At 42.6% G+C, this 19,481-nt stretch overlaps 1 protein-coding gene and 1 pseudogene across 1 annotated transcript; both read left to right on the top strand.

Annotated features, from left to right (window-relative positions):
- Nucleotides 1-436: 436 nt before the first annotated feature.
- Nucleotides 437-4,735, top strand: LOC148342004 (uncharacterized; annotated as a pseudogene).
- A 5,699-nt stretch (nt 4,736-10,434) lies between these two features.
- On the top strand, nt 10,435-16,217 carry LOC148342003 (uncharacterized). Its single transcript, XM_088288021.1, has 3 exons — nt 10,435-11,689; nt 15,155-15,244; nt 16,106-16,217. The coding sequence occupies exons 1-3, from the start codon at nt 10,575-10,577 to the stop codon at nt 16,215-16,217; spliced, it is 1,317 nt and encodes a 438-aa protein (XP_088144147.1). The 5' UTR covers nt 10,435-10,574.
- The last annotated feature ends 3,264 nt before the right edge of the window (nt 16,218-19,481 follow it).

Here is a 19,481-nt window from a genome sequence, read left to right as displayed (position 1 = left end):
TTTCTCCACAGTGCGGTCTTATATGTTCTGTTAAACTTGACTTGAGAGAAACTCTTGCCACAAACTGAGCATGAAAAATGTTTTTCTCCAGTGTGTATTTTTATGTGACTTGTTAAATTTGACTTTACAGAAAAGCTTTTGCCACAAACTGAGCAGGAAAAGTTTTTTTTCTCCAGTGTGTTTTTATGTGACTTGTTAAATTTGACTTTCCAGAAAAGCTTTTGCCACAAACTGAGCAGGAAAAAGGTTTTTCGCCACTGTGTGTTCTTGTGTGTGCTATTAAACTTGTCTTTTGAGAGAAGCATTTTCCACAAACTGAGCATGAAAAAGGTTTTCTCCAGTGTGTAATCGTGTATGTGTTTTTAAATTTGACTTTAAAAATGAGCTAGCGTTCACGCCCATGCCATGACGTCAAACGTTTGTGGGTGTTGCTTGATAGAGCAGTACCCACGCGGTCGTATATCTCTCAAGGTAAATTCTATTAGATGTTATATTGATAGTACGAGAGTATAGTGTGTTCTGCATCGCTTAAAGACTTGTAATTCCGTGATTTATGTTCACGCCCATGCCATTCCGTCAAATGTAAGTAAGGTGTACATCGCTCTAGTTCGTGACTGTTGCTTGATAGAGCAGTATTAGCAGCGAACGGCTACATTTAGCCTCCGTGTTTTCTATTCGTGCGTCACGTTTTAAACAGTTTTCGCGCATTATTTCGCTCGCCACAAGTCACCCAATCATGACAACCGTCACCCTAGCCACGGTTTGATTTTATTGTCGTCTTTTTGGCGTATCAGCAGGCATCAGTGGTTTTAGTCGAGCCCTCGTCGGAGAAGTGTACAAACACTCACGAATCACCACAAGAGGAGACAAGTACGTCTCTGACATTCACTGTAAGTACATTGTCTAAAGTTACTTTTATTTCACGACAACAATTTGTTGTGTTTACTGCCGTGCTTGTCGTAAATTGCTTAATAACTCGCTTCTGGGCTATGTTGGGTTGCTAAATATGGCTGTATAATGAAACTGTGAAACGATGGAAACAATCATGCATTCTTATCTATTCATTTTGTCAGGGTGACATGACATTTTTGTAAACGTGCAGAATCATATTTTCAAAGTACAATACTGTAGTTTTACTTTGCATCTTGTCTCTTTAATTGCCTTGAGACGATGTGTAATGCAGCAGTAGTGCCATTTTACTCCTCTGTTTCAGAAGATGGACTCGAATTTTCTAAAATTTCTCCAAGACCAGCGAAAGTTAGATGATAAAGTCATTGCCACCTTTATCGAGGAGAAGGTATGTACAACAGGCAATAACATGTCATTTAACCAATGTGGGTGTTTAAGGAAAACTGCTTCGGGCATATTATATGTTGTGAGACATGGTTGATCATAAAAAGAAAATTGTAATGATTCAAATTTTTCTATTCTTAATATCAATCTCAATAATCAAGTTTAATCCACCCAAATGGATTTGCATTTCTTTGGGGCAGGTTGTAATTCTAGTAGAAGCATTCAAGTGTAAATGAAGTACACACACATTGACAAAAGTGTTGTCTGTTCATGGAAAGAGGGAAACGACATATATAACAATCATAATACATAAAAATAAAAAGGAAAAATAACCATTCATAATCGGACATTGATTTTTTTTATTGTGGTTCATTGGAATTGTTAAAAATTTTGAAACAGGCCTTGACAAAAATTATGGTAGAAAACACATTTTGTTGCAGAACCTTTTGAGGAAATCACGACAATCAGATTATTTATGTAATGAAATTTCAATGAGATGTGTGCAGCTCTCATTTCGTCCCTGTCTCCATATGCAAACCACGCCAGTTGTTTTACGTTTATATATATACAGTTCGAAATGGAGTAGGAAGAAGTATAAACTGTGTTCCTACCCCTTTACACCATTTCTAATTCATATTTATGAATGATGTTTAGCGTAGTGAGTACACTATTGGAGGTTCAGCCAATCATTTTTCTACGTTGCTGTTCAAAATGCGTCTTACTTTCCATGTTTTAAAATGATTGCTGGTCATGTACTTTGTGTATTTTTAAAACTTGTTTCATTACCAATGTTCTATTTTTCCTCAGATTGATTGCTATGCTGTCAATGCGATGACAGACCAGCAGCTCACAGAATATGTTCCCAAAGCTGGAGACCGAATTGCAATACGCCAATACTGCAGAAGAGAAGTAGCTGCGCTTGAAGGAACCAACACAACAATATCCAAAGCAACTGAGTCTTTGATTTCAAAAATTCAACAAAGGCGGGGTTTTGACAATGGCCGCACAGATGAGCGGGTGAAAAAAATGTCTGGCAACACTAATGCTATGAAAGAACACCGCAACTACCAAATGGGCCGATTTGAAGAGACTCAGGACCGAATTGTGCAAGTTAGAGAGAGAAGAGGAGGAGGCACAAGACATTTAAAGGCCCTGAAGAATGCAACAATGTCAGAATTAATGGAAACAGGCAAAGCACTCTTTTTTCCAAATGGAAAATCAAAACTAGGGAGGGAAAGCGATTTTGAATTTCTAATACGGGACTTCACTGAAGAGATCATTTCACCACAAACAACATTAAATGAGCAGTATGAAAAGAGAAAGGTGAAAACATTACGGCTTTATTTGTCATGCAAAAGAGTTGGTGCTGATGCCCCTGCAAAAGTGCTTGATGAGCCACATGACACCGCTTCTGTGCATTTTACTGCATTGGAGGAAACAGCCAAGGTGCCTCCATTGGACAGTGAAATGGTGGGAGCAGTAGGTGGACTGTTAGAAAATGTTATTGCTGATGAAGAAATAGTCTTCAGACATTCATTTGCTGATTATGCCACTTATGATGTCGATGACACCCTCGACGACACCATCCCCATGGAGCTGTTGGTTGAAAATCCATCCCCAGGGCAAGAATCTCATCCACTTAAAGCAAGAAAACTTAAACTGCACAGGGGAAATGTTTTCCATGAATTAAATGCAGCCTTTCAAAACGGCACTGTAACTACTGATGAGCTGCTGGTGGAGATCGAGATGTTCCAACCCAATGGAGCAATGGAAAAGGGAGAAGATAATGGTGGTGTGTTACGTGATGCCTTAAGTGAATACTGGGAAACATTCTTCAGTAAATGCACTCATGGAAGCACAATGAAGATACCAATGACACGACACGACATGAAAGACGAATGGGTTAACATTGCCAAAGTTATGGTCCTTGGATACAACATTGTGCAATATTTTCCCATAGCATTAGCCAAGCCCTTTATTTTGTATTGTCTCCGCGTTGACCTGATGGAGAATGACCTGCTTTCGGCATTTTTAGACACAATTCCCTCTGAAGAAAAACAAGTGGCTGAACAAGCGATGATTGATTTTTTTTGTCTATCGCTGGATCTGAGGAGTGGATGGATTTCCTCGACACTCACGAGGTTAAAGTTATTGTCAATAAGGGGAACGTGAAGAAGACTTTAATTGAGGTGGCACATAAGGAACTGGTTCAAGATCCCGCCTATATTGCTGAGTGCTGGTCCAGTATATTGAAGGAACTGAAATTACCTGTCACGATCCGTCTGCGGTGTCTCCAGCAAGTGGGCGTGGCCCGGCGGCTCCGCTCCGGGAAGCGGCCACGAGCGAGACGCGCTCCCGATCGCCACAGCTGAATGTCATTAAGACACTAATCATTGGCCTACTTACATACCCGCGTCGGATTATTGTCCCACGTTGCTCATGCTATTGCTCATGCTCTTGTTCACAGATTGTTCTGCTCGCGATTTGCTCTTGTTCTGTTGTTTGCGTTTTCATGTTTTGAATTTCACCAGCTACTTTTCGGCTCGCTTTAAGTTTATCGTCTCAATTGGATTTTGTCTTCACCCTTTCGTGGTAAGCATTGTTTTTCGGTTTCTTGCGTTGCAAGCGTTTTCTGTTGATCCCTTATTTTTTCCTGGAGTGACTCGGTCTCCCAGCGTTTTGTGTTTCGCCTCTCCGGCGGCTGTACTCATAGAACCCTTGCGGTTACTAAATTTATAGATAACTGCATCATAGTGATTATTGTGTATTGCTTGACGGCTTCCCAATAAACATCCTGTCAATCAATTCCTCCTGAGTCTGCGATTAAGGATCCACCTTCCACCGCTTTCCAGCCTCGGCTGGGAAGCGGTCCTGACACAAACACACACGCACACACACACGCACATAAATATAAGGAACCTTTTGTAATCAAAACGAATCTTTTCTATAAAATTCAAAACAACCTTGTATTCGAAATATACTAGTGTAGAAATTAAATAAATTATAAACTATAAAACAACCAAATAATTAAAATAACAAATTATTTAAAATCAAGTTCACATTAAATAATAATTGTCTCCAAAAGGGGTCCCATGAAAGTCTGCACAGTCTCAAACATTCTACAGTTTTGTTCCGGATTAGCCCACTTTAGTCAAAAAGACCAATTTATTTTAAGTTACCTGTGGAAAGTCCATCTTCTTCCCATTTATGAAGACGAAAGGACCACGGAAAACAGCTTTTTCCCCTCTTTCTCTTGCTTTCTGAACCAAAGGCCAAAGCTTTATCCTCTTGGGACAAAGCTTCGGTGATCCTCAGCTTGTTGTCAAGAAGAAACTTGGAACCTCTCGCCTCCTTCCAAACAGCATCCCGATGTCGTCGCAAAGCAAACAGGACTATAGTTGAGCGAGTCGAGCCGTCTGGACGTCTCTGTCCAATGCGGTGAACGATGTCAATCCCCTCCTTCAAGCAACCTCGGGTGGATGGTGCAGTTCCCTCCAGGATGGTGATAACTTTGGACCTGATATTCTCGTTGTCTTCTCCCTTCATTCCGTGAATCTTCAATGACCAGCGACGGCTGTAGCGATGGCTCTCTGCAATACTTGCTTTCAGGAGTTTATTTTCAGCCTGGAGTTTCTTAATTTCCTTCTCCATTTGTACTCCTTTTTCTTTTTGTTGTCTAACATCTAACGTTAGTTGTTGGACTGTCGCAGTTAGTTTTGCAACCTCTTGTGAAGTGGCCTCCGTTGTTTTCTCAATGGTTGAAATTTTCTGAAAGGTCTCATCGTGTTTAGCAGATAGAGCCTTAATTGCCGCGAGTATACCACCTTCATCTTCGCTTTGCTCTTTTCGGTGCCGGTTTTTTTTGGAGTACCGTTCTGGGGCATTTTAAAGCTTGAAAGTTCCATATTTCCATCAACTTCTTCCATTATTACCGCGGCAGTTGTGTCGTCGCTGGGCATGACTGAGGACTCCACTGTCGACAAGTTATTGCTTTTCTTCCCTTTAACTCCCTTTCCCATCCAAAGAAAACGTGTCTCACTTCAAAATACAAGGTTGGATGCGTGAAAGCTGAAAAAAATCAACTTGTACTTACATAACTTGGTGTTAATCACAAAACCCCTTGACTATCTGAACAACATACGTTCTCTTACGTCGCAGCCATCTTGGCTCTCTCCCTGCATTCGTAATTTTTTTTTTTCTTTATTGCAAACTGCAGAAAATACAACAATTAGACAAATGTAAAAGTCATTATAGTAAATCGAACAATTGGACAAGAAAACGATCATGAATATAGTGGAAAAGAATAATATAACTATTAAGTAAAAATACAGATAGATTAACGGAGAAATAGAAACAAATAAAATAAATAAATAAAGAATAAATAAAGATATTAGGGAACAACTTGCTTGGGGCAGAAAAAATAGGACTATATAAACACCTTCAAGTTTTTGCAGATCTCTATTGTTTTATGAGCCTTTTGTTTAAAAGAAATATTTGATGGAATGGATGTACTGTTGAAAATCGTTGTAAAAAACAATAAAGCATGGTTTCTTTCCACGAAATTTACAGGAGTGAATATGGTATTTTACCATTATAATCAAAAGATTTATCAAATAAAATACATTTCTTTTGTCCATGTTATCCTCAAAGAAACCAAACAACACATTTTTCCAAGCAATTCTTATATCACTTTCAATATTATTATGTATAAAATCACATAATTTCTGCCATAACAAATGAACATAAGGGCAATACCAAAATAAGTGAATAACAGATTCAGGGCATTTGTTACAAAAACTACAGTCCGTGTTAATACCGATCTTAAATAGTTTGTTTATATACATTTTGGATGGGTAGAATTTATGTATCAATTTAAAAGATATTTCTTTAATTTTGTTTGTGATTAGATATTTGCTTGATTGGAGCCAGACTTTTTTCCACGGTATATCATTAACAAACATATTCCAGTGTGGAATAACATAGGGTAATGTTGTAACGTCTTTCTGGAGCATGTTCCTTATGAGCCTATTGTTATTAATGGAGCCGCTAAGTAAACACACCTTCCCCGCAGTTATGGTAGTTGGGGAGAGATAATCGGTTTTGTAATAATCCAAACGCTTCTGACCTTTGAAAAGCATGCAAACACCAGTGGGGATGGCTCCAAAGACTTTGGCAAAATCACCAGGTGTCACAGGGATACGATATTTCCTAAGAAATTCCTCATATGTAAACAGAAGTCCTTCATTATTAAACAGCTGATCAACCCAGATGATTTTGTTTTGGAACCAGTACTCCAGAAAGAGTGACTTATGCTTATAAAGAATATCCTTGTTATTCCAGATCAAATATTTATGGGGTGAAAAATTGTGTTTGTAGATAAGTGACCAAGAAAGAAATGCCTGGCGGTGAAAAGCTGACAACTTAACAGGGATTTTATCAATGTTATAATTGCTGACAAGAAATAAATCAATACCACCCAGCTTTGATAACATATGGAGAGGAATAAGATTCCATATTGAGTCGGGGTTTTGATACATTCGCTTGATCCAATTGATCTTAAAAGTATTATTCAGTGTAAGAAAATCCAAAAAGTTAAGGCCACCAGTTTCATAAGAATTCATAACGACAGTCTTTTTTAGATAATGATGTCTGTTTTTCCAAATAAAGTTATATAGTATTCTGTCAATGTCTTTAAGGATCTCCTTATTAACATGTAGTGCCATAGCCGCATATATAAGACGAGAGAGTCCTTCTGACTTGGCAAGCAAAATCCTACCTCTCAACGACAGATCACGAAGAAGCCATTGGTTTAATTTGTTATGGGTACTTTTAATAATTGGAGAGAAATTTGTAGCGCATCTCATTTTTTGATCTTTTGTTATCAAGATACCTAAATATCTCACTTCATTTCTTATGGGAATGTTATACAGCTCAGAATTATCACAGTTTTTAATAGCAATAAGTTCACATTTTTTAATGTTCAGGCATAAACCGGAGGCCCTTGAGAATTCCCCGATGGTTTTGATAGCAATAGGAATTTGGTTTTCATTTTTCAAAAAAAGTGTTGAATCGTCTGCTAGTTGTGTCAGTATTAATTCTTTGCCGAGGAGAGAAATGCCTTCAACAGCACTACTTTGGATATGATAAGCCATCATTTGTGCCACGATTAAAAACAGATATGGGGAGGCAGGACAGCCCTGCCGTATACCTCTAGAGATTTTAAATCGAGGGGACGTGCCACCTGATAGTTTAATGGAGCTATTACCGTTTTCATAGAGAGTTTTCATAGCTGAGCAAAAATAATTACCAAAGCCAAATTTAATTAATGAATGAATTATGAACTGATGTTCAACTGTATCGAAGGCTTTATAAAAGTCAAGAAATAAAATAAAGCCATTAAGGTCCAAAATATCAGAGTAATCTAGTATGTCCATAACTAGTCTTATGTTGTTTGTTATGTGTCGTTTGGGCATAAATCCTGACTGAGTCTCATCAATAAGAAAGTTCAAAATTCTTTTCAGTCTTCTGGCAAATATCAGAGCAAAGATTTTGTAATCATTATTAAGCAACGAAATCGGACGCCAATTATCAATCAGAGTATTATCTTTGTTTGGTTTGGGAATTAATGTCGTTAAACCTTGAGTCATTGTTATAGGAAGTGTTCCTCTTTTTAGACTTTCTACATAAACTTCAAAAAGGAATGGAGTCAGCTCAGATTCATGCAAGTGGGGAGTTGTGGGGAGTGGTAACGCCATTAAAACGTGTTACAAGACAAGAGCCTCGTTGCCATCATTTACAATGACAGTCCTCCACGCAGCCAGGAGCCAATCATATCACAGCGGGGTGTGTCCTATTCTTCCGCATGAGTGCAGAGCAGACTGCGGTTTTCTCGAAGGAAATCCTTTCAATGCAACTTTGAAAAACGACGCCATCTTTAATTCGTCTCGTCGAACAAAGAGAAGCACACGAGTTATCCCCAAGCAGAGATCAAGTGCGGATTTGTTGGGATTGGCGTTTGAAAATGTGTGAAAAAACGACACCCAAGTACAAAGAGGAACTTTGTGGAATAAAAGAAGAGAACGAGCAACATCTTTAACTGCTGGACGAAGTTAACAACCAGCCTCGTGTTGTGCTACACAAAGCAGGTTTGTACACGTTTTACTCTCATTTGCTTTGGAAAGAACGACTTTCTATCGTTAAAAATATGCATCACAACATTAAGTTGTTTGGGGAAATCGTTCAAGGTTATTGCCGTTTTATTTTTTAATAATGGGGGGGGGGCTAGCAGAGAGAGGGTGCACAGAGCTGAAGGAAGCAGGACGGCTGTAAAAATGAACAACAATGCCTGCTTTTTCCCTGCGGTCAGTCACCTTTATCTGGTGCAGTAAGCTATTTCAGTCAGCAGCAAATTAAGCTCTCCCAAAGGCCTCAGGGCATTTCAACCTGACACCTCATGTTTCAAAACTGTGCTTACAGGTTAATAGAAGGTCACAAAAACATGGACCTCTTAAACAGGAAAACGTGAGTTCAGTGGTAACAGAGTTGTGTCTATGCTGGCAGTTTAGCAGGAAGCCACAAAAACAGATGCACGCCTTGAACCGTGTTTGACAGGAAACCGTTTCGCAGATGTGTGACCCAAACATGTCTTGTAAGCTGAAACCGTTCGAACAACAGGAAGAGTGAGGACGGGTGTGATGAAGTCAAAGTGTTCATGTTTTTCCATTATTTATGAGTTTGCATATTCAAAATGCTTTGCTGTGCTTAAATAAAACGCCGCACAGGAGCGGGAAAGCTTTTCTCTTTGGCGGACTGCTCCTTGCAAGTGACAAAGACAATCTTGGCCGGGTGATTCATTTGTACAGGCTTGTCTCGTTTTTGACAAAAACTCTGACATATCTTGTTCAAGCAATTCCTTACGGAAGGAATTCTGCCTGACTCTAAAAAATGTGCACACTGCGGCGAAAACATCAATGGCGGGTAGTCAATTTTAGTGGATAAAACACAAAATATTCAGTTTTTTTTAAAAATCAAGTACATATTGGTCTTATTTATCAACTTTGTACTGGCTTGGTCGTGTGAGAGTCAATGAACCTCGGGTGGCCCTGCACAGTTTTGTGCACATGTGCGTAGTTTCACCTCATCCAAACATTTAAAATACATATAATGAATCCTTCCAGGGTTGCACGGATCTCATCAGTGAACAAGCGCATGCTGCAAGGAATGCATCTGCATCTTTTTCTAACTATGGGCTTAAAAAGGGAGAACGTCACAACCCCGTTTTCTCCCAACAAGCCCAGGAGCATTTAGTTCTATCTCTTAATGCAAAAAGAAATACTTGTCAACATATTTTACTTGAAGGATTTCTATTCTATCAATGACATTATGTTGCGATGGCCCCCAGTGGCCCCCATTAGTAAGTTAGGGTCCCACAACAGGTGTTCCATCAGACGCACACAATAGCCTGTGTGTGCTAACTTCAGCTCGCTTCCAGTAACATCTGTGACTATGTCAGGAATGGAATAGGGCATCAGCCGCAACATGCTTCCTTTTTAAATGCTCGTTGATCACTGCTGTGCGGCGAACGGGAGGCTGACATCGTAGGACGTAATTTTGTGAAATGTCCCCAGGGTCCGGTCCAAATCGGGGTCGCACGCATTAATCCGTGTGCAGCAGGTTCAAGTCAAGGTAGCACTGTAGAAAATAGGACAAAGTCGCCGCATGAGCTTTAACTTGACCAAACCAAATTTGTCTTTCTGTGTCCTGCAGACGTCAGTGAATATGATCTCTGTTCTGTGAAAGAGAAGCCAGACTGGACTCACATCAAAAAGGAGGAGGAAGAAGAGGAGATCAACAAGTCACCACTGAACGTTGTCCCTATAAAGACTGAAGATGAAAACAAGGATGACAGTGAGGACAACAGAGGGGCGGAGCCTACAAGCAGCAGTTCAAGTCATCACGTGACAACAGAAGATGACGAAGACCACTGGGCGCCATCACAAGCACATAATGAGGACACATTATCAGACGCTCATGATGATGATGATGCTGATGATGGGCAAGCCAAAGGTGAAAGGGCATGTCACACTGACAGTTGGGTATGTTCTCACTGTGGGAAATCATTAACTTCAAAATTCTCTTTAAAACAGCACATAAGAACACATAGTGGAGAAAAACCTTTTTCCTGCTCAATTTGTGGCAAAAGCTTTTCTGTAAAGTCACATTTAACAAGCCACACAAGAACTCACAGTGGAGAAAAACCTTTTTCCTGCTCAGTTTGTGGCATGAGTTTTGTTAATAAATCAAATGTAAAAAGGCACACAAGAACACACACTGGAGAAAACCCTTTTTCCTTCTCAGTTTGTGACAAGCGTTTCTCTCGAAAGTCAATTTTAACATGTCACACAAAAACACACAGTGGTGAAACACCTTTTGCTTGCTCGGTTTGTGGAAAATTCTTCTCTGAGAAGTCTCAGGTAACAAGACACACAAGAACACACAGTGGAGAAAAGCCTTTTTCCTGCTCAGTTTGTGGCAAGAGTTTCTCTCAAAAGTCAAATTTAACAAAACATATAAGAACACACACTGGAGAAAAACCTTTTTCCTGCTCAGTTTGTGGCAAAAGCTTTTCTGTAAAGTCAACTTTAACATATCACACAAGAACGCACAGTGGAGAAAAGCCTTTTTCCTGCTTAGTTTGTGGCAAGAGTTTCTCACAAAAGTCAAATTTAACAAAACATAGAAGAACACACACTGGAGAAAAACCTTTTTCCTGCTCAGTTTGTGACAAGCGTTTCTCTCGAAAGTCAATTTTAACATGTCACACAAAAACACACAGTGGTGAAACACCTTTTGCTTGCTCGGTTTGTGGAAAATTCTTCTCTGAGAAGTCTCAGGTAACAAGACACACAAGAACACACAGTGGAGAAAAGCCTTTTTCCTGCTCAGTTTGTGGCAAGAGTTTCTCTCAAAAGTCAAATTTAACAAAACATAGAAGAACACACACGGGAGAAAAACCTTTTTCCTGCTCAGTTTGTGGCAAAAGCTTTTCTGTAAAGTCAACTTTAAAATATCACACAAGAACGCACAGTGGAGAAAAGCCTTTTTCCTGCTTAGTTTGTGGCAAGAGTTTCTCACAAAAGTCAAATTTAACAAAACATAGAAGAACACACACTGGAGAAAAACCTTTTTCCTGCTCAGTTTGTGGCAAAAGCTTCCTCCGTAAGTCAACGTTAACAATCCACACAAGAACACACAGTGGTGAAAAACCTTTTTCCTGCTCAGTTTGTGGCGAAAGCTTTTCTAAAAAGTCAAGTTTAACAAGCCACACAAGAAAGCACGCTGTAGTAAAACCTTTTTCCTGCTCAGTTTGTGGCAAGAGTTTCTCTCAAAATTCACAGTTAACAAGCCACACAAGAACGCACAGTGGAGACAAGCCATTCAGTTGCAGCGTTTGCGCTAAAAAATTCTTCACTAAACGTAGTGCTGAGAGACACGATTGTGCTGGTGAGAATTGCAGCGATCCTTGAAGATTAAAAAAATGAAAGAACCGACTCTTTGTGGTAAGATGTAAATGTGATTTTGAATAAAATATAAATTTAATTTTGCAAACCTCTTTTATTGACACTAATCCAATGTGATCAGTGTCAGAAGAAGCAATGTGTCTGAGTGATGATGATTTGTTTTGGTGTTTACATCAAACATTATGAATATGATTGCCTTTGCCTGGAACAACATTTTTTAACATTATGCTTTTCAGTTGTCTTTTTAATCGTACTTAATGGAAAAGGTGTGAGAAGAAATGGTGCTTATGAAATCGTTGCCTTCCACAATCATCAATAAAATCACTTGTTCCACTTGCTCAACTGGCCTTCATTATGCTGTGTAAAAAGGTGAAAAACTGAACTAGAAGTTGAACTATAAAAAGAACCAGACAGAGAAACGCAAATCGTCTCAGTTTCTCTCAACGGCAGTTAAGTTGAATACGTTTTTCAAGTTCGTATTTGGGAACTGTCAGAGAAGTTTCTGCAAAACAACTGGACAAGCCTTCTGACTGTACAACTGAATCAACCAGCCAAGATTGTCTTTGTCACTTGCGAGGAGCGGTCCGCCAAACCCCTCAGCGAGAATGTCCAGAGAAAAGCTTTCCCACTCCTGTGCGGCGTTTTATTGAAGCACAGCAAAGTGTGACCCACGAAATATGTGGTCACAGTTTGGTTCATTTGGGATGGTTGATGTGAAGGGAAATTCATTTTCCAGGTTGATTTGAAACGTGTGCGTGTTTCGAAAGCAGAGGGCAGTAAAGGAACAGCACAGTACCAGCGATGTGATTGTATCTTCACAACAGGCTGCAGTAAAGTGGCGTTGTGTCGTAGTTTCTATGAGTTCGCGGTTCTGACAAGATCCGTTGAAAAAGCAACAACTGATCTCCGTTCTCATTATTTTTCCTGCATTTGCAGGATTATTATCTGTCAACACGCCTGCCAATCTGGGGCCTGGAACAAAAGCAATTTTCATAAGTAAACTCAAATAATGGAAAAACATGAACACTTTGACTTCATCACACCCGTCCACACTCTTCCTGTTGTTCGAACGGTTTCAGCTTACAAGACATGTTTGGGTCACACTTCTGTTAAATGCGAGCTAAACGGTTTCCTGTCGAAAACGGATCAAGACGTGCATCTGTTTTGTGGCTTCCTGGTAAACTGCCAGCATAGTAAAGGATTTGATACATTTGACTATAAAGGATTTTATACGATTGACTACAAGTTAAATGTATTCAGTTTAATGCAAGAAAGATTTTTATTGACTGGCCTTTAATTCAATGTACAATAAAAGGTCAGATCAGGCTGTGTGAAATGCATAGGTGGCAGATGTTTTGTACAGGACGAGCCGCACTTCTGAGAACTGGGTGTGCTGACGCAGAATGTTCCAGACATCAAGGCGCTGTTGTGTGAGATTGGTAAAATGGTGACCGCAAAAGCAGAATAACAGCTCCAGTGGCTCATTGGCAGTTGAGCACAAACAACTGCCTTGGCGCGCACATGGGAAGAGCCGACACGCCATCCTGCGGGGAAGACAACCAATAAGAGAAAGCTAAAGTTAGCTGCAGATGACACATAGCAAATAGGAGAGTAGTAGGATGTCTTTGCTTTGTTTGTTGAAATGTATAAATGATCCTGGGCAACTCAGGGGGGGGGCACAGAACGTGCACCGCCGGAGTAGGAGCTTGAGGAACTGGCAAGGGGCCGGCACTCGGGGCGGCAGCAGGCGAGGGGCCGGAACGGGAGACTGCAGCTGTCGAGGAGCCGGAACGGGAGACTGCAGCTGTCGAGGAGCCGGAACGGGAGACTGCAGCTGCCGAGGAGATGGGTCTGGGAGCTGCAGCTGGCGAGGAGACGGCACTGGGGGCCTCATCCCTATCAGTCTGCCGCCATAGGGATTTAGGGGAACGAGGGACCGAGACTACAGGTGCTGATGAACGTGGTCTACAAAATGTGGGTGGAACGGGACAAGGTGCAGAAAATGATAGTGGACGAGGTGAACAAAGTGGCTGTGAAGAATGTGCCTCAGGGTGTGAAAAGCGGGTGTTCCGATGACTGGTGGCAGTTCCTTTACTTGGGAACCGTCGTTGACCACCCCGCGGAGGTCCGGGATAGATGGCCAAACGTGTGCCCAAGTAAAGGTCTGATGGACTAGACTCAAAGGAATCAAAAGAAAAAGGTAACAAAAACTAATAGTGGGTAGGAAACTGACTGGGCCTAACAAAATCTGTGTCGCACTGGGAGTCTAGAAGGTTGTAAATGTATTCAAAATCAGAATCTACAAAAATGTGGGGAGGTGAAATGGCTGGGTGCTGTGAGTCATAACTAGACGAAGAGGGAGAAACAGGCGTGGAATAAAAAGCACGTGAAGGGTTTGGGGTTGGTTGACAGGCTGAGGGGGGTACCAGCTAGAGCGGCGACGGCGAACTCGTCGGCGTGTGCTTCCTGCTGGATCCGTTGTTGGTTAGTCCATTCTGTCATGTTGCGCTGGAGGTTGAGGAGGACCCAAACGCAGAGAAGCGAGGAGTGGGAAACTTAAAGGGTATTCATTAAACAAAAATAAAAGGCCAAAGTTGGAAGGGAAGGCATTAGCACTTTGGAGGAGAAAGTGCGAGCCGTGAGGGACTGGCCTACTCCCAGCAACCCGCGTGAACTGAAGAGCTTCCTTGGGCTGGCATCCTATTACAGGCGATTCGTGCGGGGTTTCTCATGTCTAGCTGCACCGATTTTCTACCTGCAGCGGAAGGACACTGATTTTGACTGGACTCCCGAGTGCAGACGGGCCTTCAGCTCGCTAAAGAAGGTGCTGACGGAGGCACCCATTCTCGTCCCCCCAGATGCCAACCTGCCGTTTGTCCTGGACACTGATGCCAGCAATGTCAGAATTGGGGCGGTTTTGAGTCAAGTGGGGGCAGACGGGGAGAGAGTAGTGGCATACTTCAGCAAAACCTTGAATAAGGCTGAACGGCGTTATTGTGTCACACGAAGGGAACTGCTGGCAATTGTGAGAGCCATTAGCCATTTTCGATATTGTCTGTCGGGTTTCCCCTAATTGTACACACTGACCATGCGGCACTCCAGTGGCTATTGTCTTTTAAGGAGCCTGAAGGACAGATTGCACGCTGGCTTGAAGAACTGGCGCCATATGTCTTCCAAGTGGAGCACAGGACTGGAAATTGCCATGCCAACGCTGACGCTATGTCTCGACGCCCTTGTGCTCTTGCTGGCTGCCGCTTCTGCGAGAACAGAGAAACCCGAGAGAAGGAACTTTGTGGTGATGAGCAAAGTCCCGCGCATGATCATGTCAACCCCATATGTAGGGAGGTCAAGGTTGTGGGGGCACCTGAATGCAGGAAGCAGCAGCAACAGGATGTTGACCTCCGACCTGTATTGCAGGGTCAAAACCCAAAGTGGGAGGAGGTCGCTCGATACTCGCCTGCCACTAAAGGACTGTATTCAAAGATTGGGACTCTTTAGGTCAAGGATGGGGTGCTCCAGAGAGCTTGGAAGGAGCCTGCTACTGGTGAGGATAGATGGCAGGTGGTCGTCCCCAGGGCTCTGAGAGAGGCTGTGTTGAAAGCTTCTCTTGGGCCTGCAGGAGCAGGACACTTTGGTGTGTCGAAAACACTTCGCAGACTCCGGCAAAGTTTCTATTGGGGCCAACTAAGGCGAGATGTTGAGGACTTTTGTCGCCGTTGTGACCTCTGCACAGCGCACAAGGGCCTACCAGGCCGGTCTCGTGCCCACCTCCAACAGCTAGCAGTGGGCACTCTTATGGAGAGGATTGCGGTGGACATAATGGGCCCCTTTCCACGCACTGACAAAGGCAACCGTTATGTCTAAGCTGCTATGGACTATTTTACGAAATGGCCAGAAGCATATGCTATCCCCGACCAAGAAGCAGAGACTGTTGCAGACGCGCTGGTTGAAGGCATGTCTACAAGGTTTGGGGCAGCTGAGGTCATTCACAGCGACCAAGGGAGAAACTTTGAGTCGGCTGTGTTCACTGCAATGTGTGAGCGACTGGGCACGAGGAAAACGCGCACAACACCTCTGCATCCTCAAAGTGATGGGCTCATTGAGCGCTTTAACAGGACCTTGGCAAAACAACTCGCAATTCTCACAGCGGAGCACCAACGAGATTGGGACAGGCATCTCCCTCTGGTTTTGTGGGCCTACAGGTCCGCTGTATAGGATTCCACTTCATGTACACCTGCCCTGCTCATGCTGGGGCGTGAGCTACGGACACAGGTGGAAATGGCTTTTGGCAGACCCCTGATACACCAGCCGAGCCACCAGGACCAGAGTATGCCAGGAGACTTCAAGAAAGGTTGGAGTCAGCACGTGTCTTTGCTCGCGACCATTTACAGAAGGCAGGTGTAAGGCAGAAAAGGAATTATGACATGAAGGCCAGAGGGACGGACTTTAAGGCCAGAGACCTGGTTTGGGTGTCCAGCCCAAAAAGGAAAAAGGGCAGGTGTCCTAAATTGGACAGGCAGTGGGCGGGGCCGTGTGGCGTGCTGGAGAGGATAGGAGAGGTGGTGTATAGGGTGCAGCTGCCACCTGGTGGCAGACGGGTAGCCCTCCACAGAGACAGACTGGCCCCATATAGAGGTGGTGCCGTTCCACAGCAGCAGTCTGGGTCGCGGACACACTCACAGTGGGTTTCGAATCCCAACCCTCCAAGACGGCGGATTGTACCTCCACTCTCACCCCCATAGGCGGCTACAGTTGAGGACTCATCGCCTGATGCTACACTGACTGTTCCGAGCGGACATGCCTCGGGGCGGCCTCAGCGACAGAGGAGACCACCGGGTCATCTCGGTGACTTTGTTGAATGACGCCCTCGGGACGAGGTTCTTGATAAAGGGGAGGGCAGTGTAACGACTTTGTAAATAGTTCAAGGGTTCTGTGTTTTCCTCGTTTCTGTGGAGGCTGTGAAGGCAGCAGGGGAGTGAACGTTATGTTGTTGTTGTTGTTGTTAAATCACTCGAGGCGCCTGAGGATAATCCTCAGAAGCGCAAGACTCGCGTGTGGGAGTAGCGGGGGGAATGGGTGACGTAGAGTTGGGGGCAAGAGATGACGGGGTGATAGTTATAGATGAAGTGGAGGTGCTACGACTGGCCTGTGCCACCCGTGTAGGCGGAGAGAGCCCAAACAGATTATGCAGACGAAGCCTTGTATGTCCATTGAATATCGGGACAGGCCGGAGCAGCTCCTGTGGAACCCCCGTCGACAGGCGGCACAGTCGATGTCGCCCGCCCTAAGAAGAAGAGATCGCAGATGCAGGACGGTCAATGCAGCTCCGATAAGGGAAAAGGGCGCCTCCAACGACGCGAGTCTGAGTGTTGTAGCCAGGATTCGCAGGGCTCCTCCATGAAGAAGCCCTTCGCGGGACACCTGGAGAAGGTTCCTGGTCTTTGTCCCGCTGTTGTTGTCGTTGTGTTTGGTTGTGGTCTGATCGGCGTGGTTGCGGCCAACAGCAGCCGTTTTTGGCTTAATAATGGATGGATGGACAAATTGGCCTGACTTATTATACAACGTTACAGTATTTTTCGTTCAGCGCTCAACAACAACTTACGTCATCAACAAGTTACCCAGGGGGCACCACTGCATTCTCAATGAGAAACGACTACAATCAATACATCACATCTGTTAAAACCGAAGAACAAAGTTGAGCCTTGATTGAACTAACACCGAGTGCCTGTTGAAGTAACTATTCCAGACCACGCCCATAATGGCATAAAAATGATGTATGAGTTAGTGAAGGACGTGTTTGTTGAAAAGTAGTTATATTACATTTGGAAGCAGATATTAACAAAGGAAAAACGAATGGTTATTTGAGTTTCATTTTAAAAAATAAATTCCCAAATTGAAATACAGCTTGTTTGTTTTCTGCAACAAGGAAGGAAACGTCTCAAAACAGCTTGAATTTAAAATTTTGTTTCGACTACGAAAATAGAATATAACATGAGCAAAAATGGAAAAACGGCTTTTCTATTTATTTGAGATTCCCGGAAGTGGTCGGAGAGGGACAAATTGAAAGACTGCAATTGCGTTTTCTCGCCTGTAGGTGGCAATGTTTTCCACAGTTTTGAATGAGTGAAGACGGGTTTTATCGCCATCTACTGTTTAATAAACAACGACTTTTAACCTTTGTGGTATATTATTGTTGTTGATGTGCGGGTCTGGCCCAGCTTCCCTCCGGACAGGTCGACAAGCAAGGCTGGAGTGGTGATATAAAAAAACTTCTGAGACACTCCGGTGGTTGGAAAAAGATTGTATTGGTAAAACCCTCAAGGACGAGAACAGATGTGGACTCCCCTTATGTTGCTCCTCGGCGCCATCTCGTCTAACCCGGGACCCATTCCTGTATATCCATCCCTTGATAAGTCGGGGACCCCTGTCGAAATCCCTGACCTGACATAAACTATGTTGAGGCCCACTGCAGTTCAGAATCGTAACTCATTGTAGTGGCGGCTCAACGCAAGATTATACATTCACCAGAGCAACAGTTGCGCTATGTTAGAAGTAGAAATTAAGAATTATTCCCGTCCATAAATTACAATGTATGGAAATACAAACATAAAATGTTGTTGGGTTTCTCACCTGTTTCACATTCTTCACTTTGCCAGCTTTCTTGTTTGTCACTTTTTCCTGTTTGCGTGTGTTTTGGGTTGCGATTTTTGATTGGCTCTCTTCATCATTGAGGTCAGCGTCGATCTGGAGGAACTCAATGTCGGTGTAATGTGTGCAAAAATATACTTTATTTCTAAAGCGCATGTCACGTATATGGGTTTAAACTTGAATTGCTGTCTGTTTTGTTTTTTCAGCGTTACCAGTTTACATTAAGTACACTAAAGTCCATCAAAGGCTATTAATTACATAAATCCTACAATAAAGCATAACTTTAACTCTATTCATGGAAGTAAAGTTTAATTTAGGCTATTAAGTAAGTCAGTGGTGGGCCTTCAAGGTCTTCTCTGTTGGCCGAACATAATCAATAAAAAAAAATGATCAGAATCTTCACATTGATGTCATATTCTAGCTGAGCGTTGTATTTTTAGGTGAGAGTTTTGAAACCAATAAGAATTCCGCTCGCTCGTGTTGCCGGGCAGGTTTCACATACATTTCACATCTTTTCTGTCAAAGTCAATGAGCTTTCATATTTGTTCGATGGTTGCGATAGCCAATCAGATCACGAGTTGGTTACAGTGAGCCTTCTCGCTGACCTTATGCTGAGGGTGATGAACGCGTTTTGTGATTGGATACTCACTCGTGAGGGGGCAGCACTATGCCGAATCAACACATTGAAAGTCGTAATTGGCGACCGTTCGAAAATCTAAAATATATTCTTGCTTTTTTTTAAACCACAATGGTCGAAGGAGGGAAAAGTGTGGATTTAATTGCAGATACACTTGCAAGGACATTTTCAAGTCGGACCTTTCAAGAGAAGCTATATCGTCCAACACTCACTCAGTGGTGCGGGAGTGTGTTTCTGGATATTATTTGTCCAGCCGTGGTGTCATAAATGATGGTATTTTGATGGGGATTTATTCAAGTAGGACAAAGTAGGACTTCACTGAAGGCACAGGTGTGAAATGCACTGAATTGACTTCAAAATTAAAAGTAAAAAAATTACGATTA

The sequence above is a fragment of the Idiotropiscis lumnitzeri genome, chromosome 2 (genome assembly GCF_059441095.1).
Source record: "Idiotropiscis lumnitzeri isolate Australia: NSW breed Sydney's pygmy pipehorse chromosome 2, RoL_Ilum_1.0, whole genome shotgun sequence".
Lineage (NCBI taxonomy): Eukaryota > Metazoa > Chordata > Actinopteri > Syngnathiformes > Syngnathidae > Idiotropiscis > Idiotropiscis lumnitzeri.
This window is presented reverse-complemented; position numbering and strand designations above follow the sequence as displayed.

Coding starts and splice junctions, on each gene's coding strand:
- LOC148342003 (XM_088288021.1), top strand. CDS start 10,575: ATGAGTTTTGTTAATAAATCAAATGTAAAAAGGCACACAAGAACACAC. Junction 11,690..15,154: donor AGTTTCTCTCAAAATTCACA/GTTAACAAGCCA, acceptor CCCCATATGTAG/GGAGGTCAAGGTTGTGGGGG. Junction 15,245..16,105: donor TTGCAGGGTCAAAACCCAAA/GTGGGAGGAGGT, acceptor GGCTTTTGGCAG/ACCCCTGATACACCAGCCGA.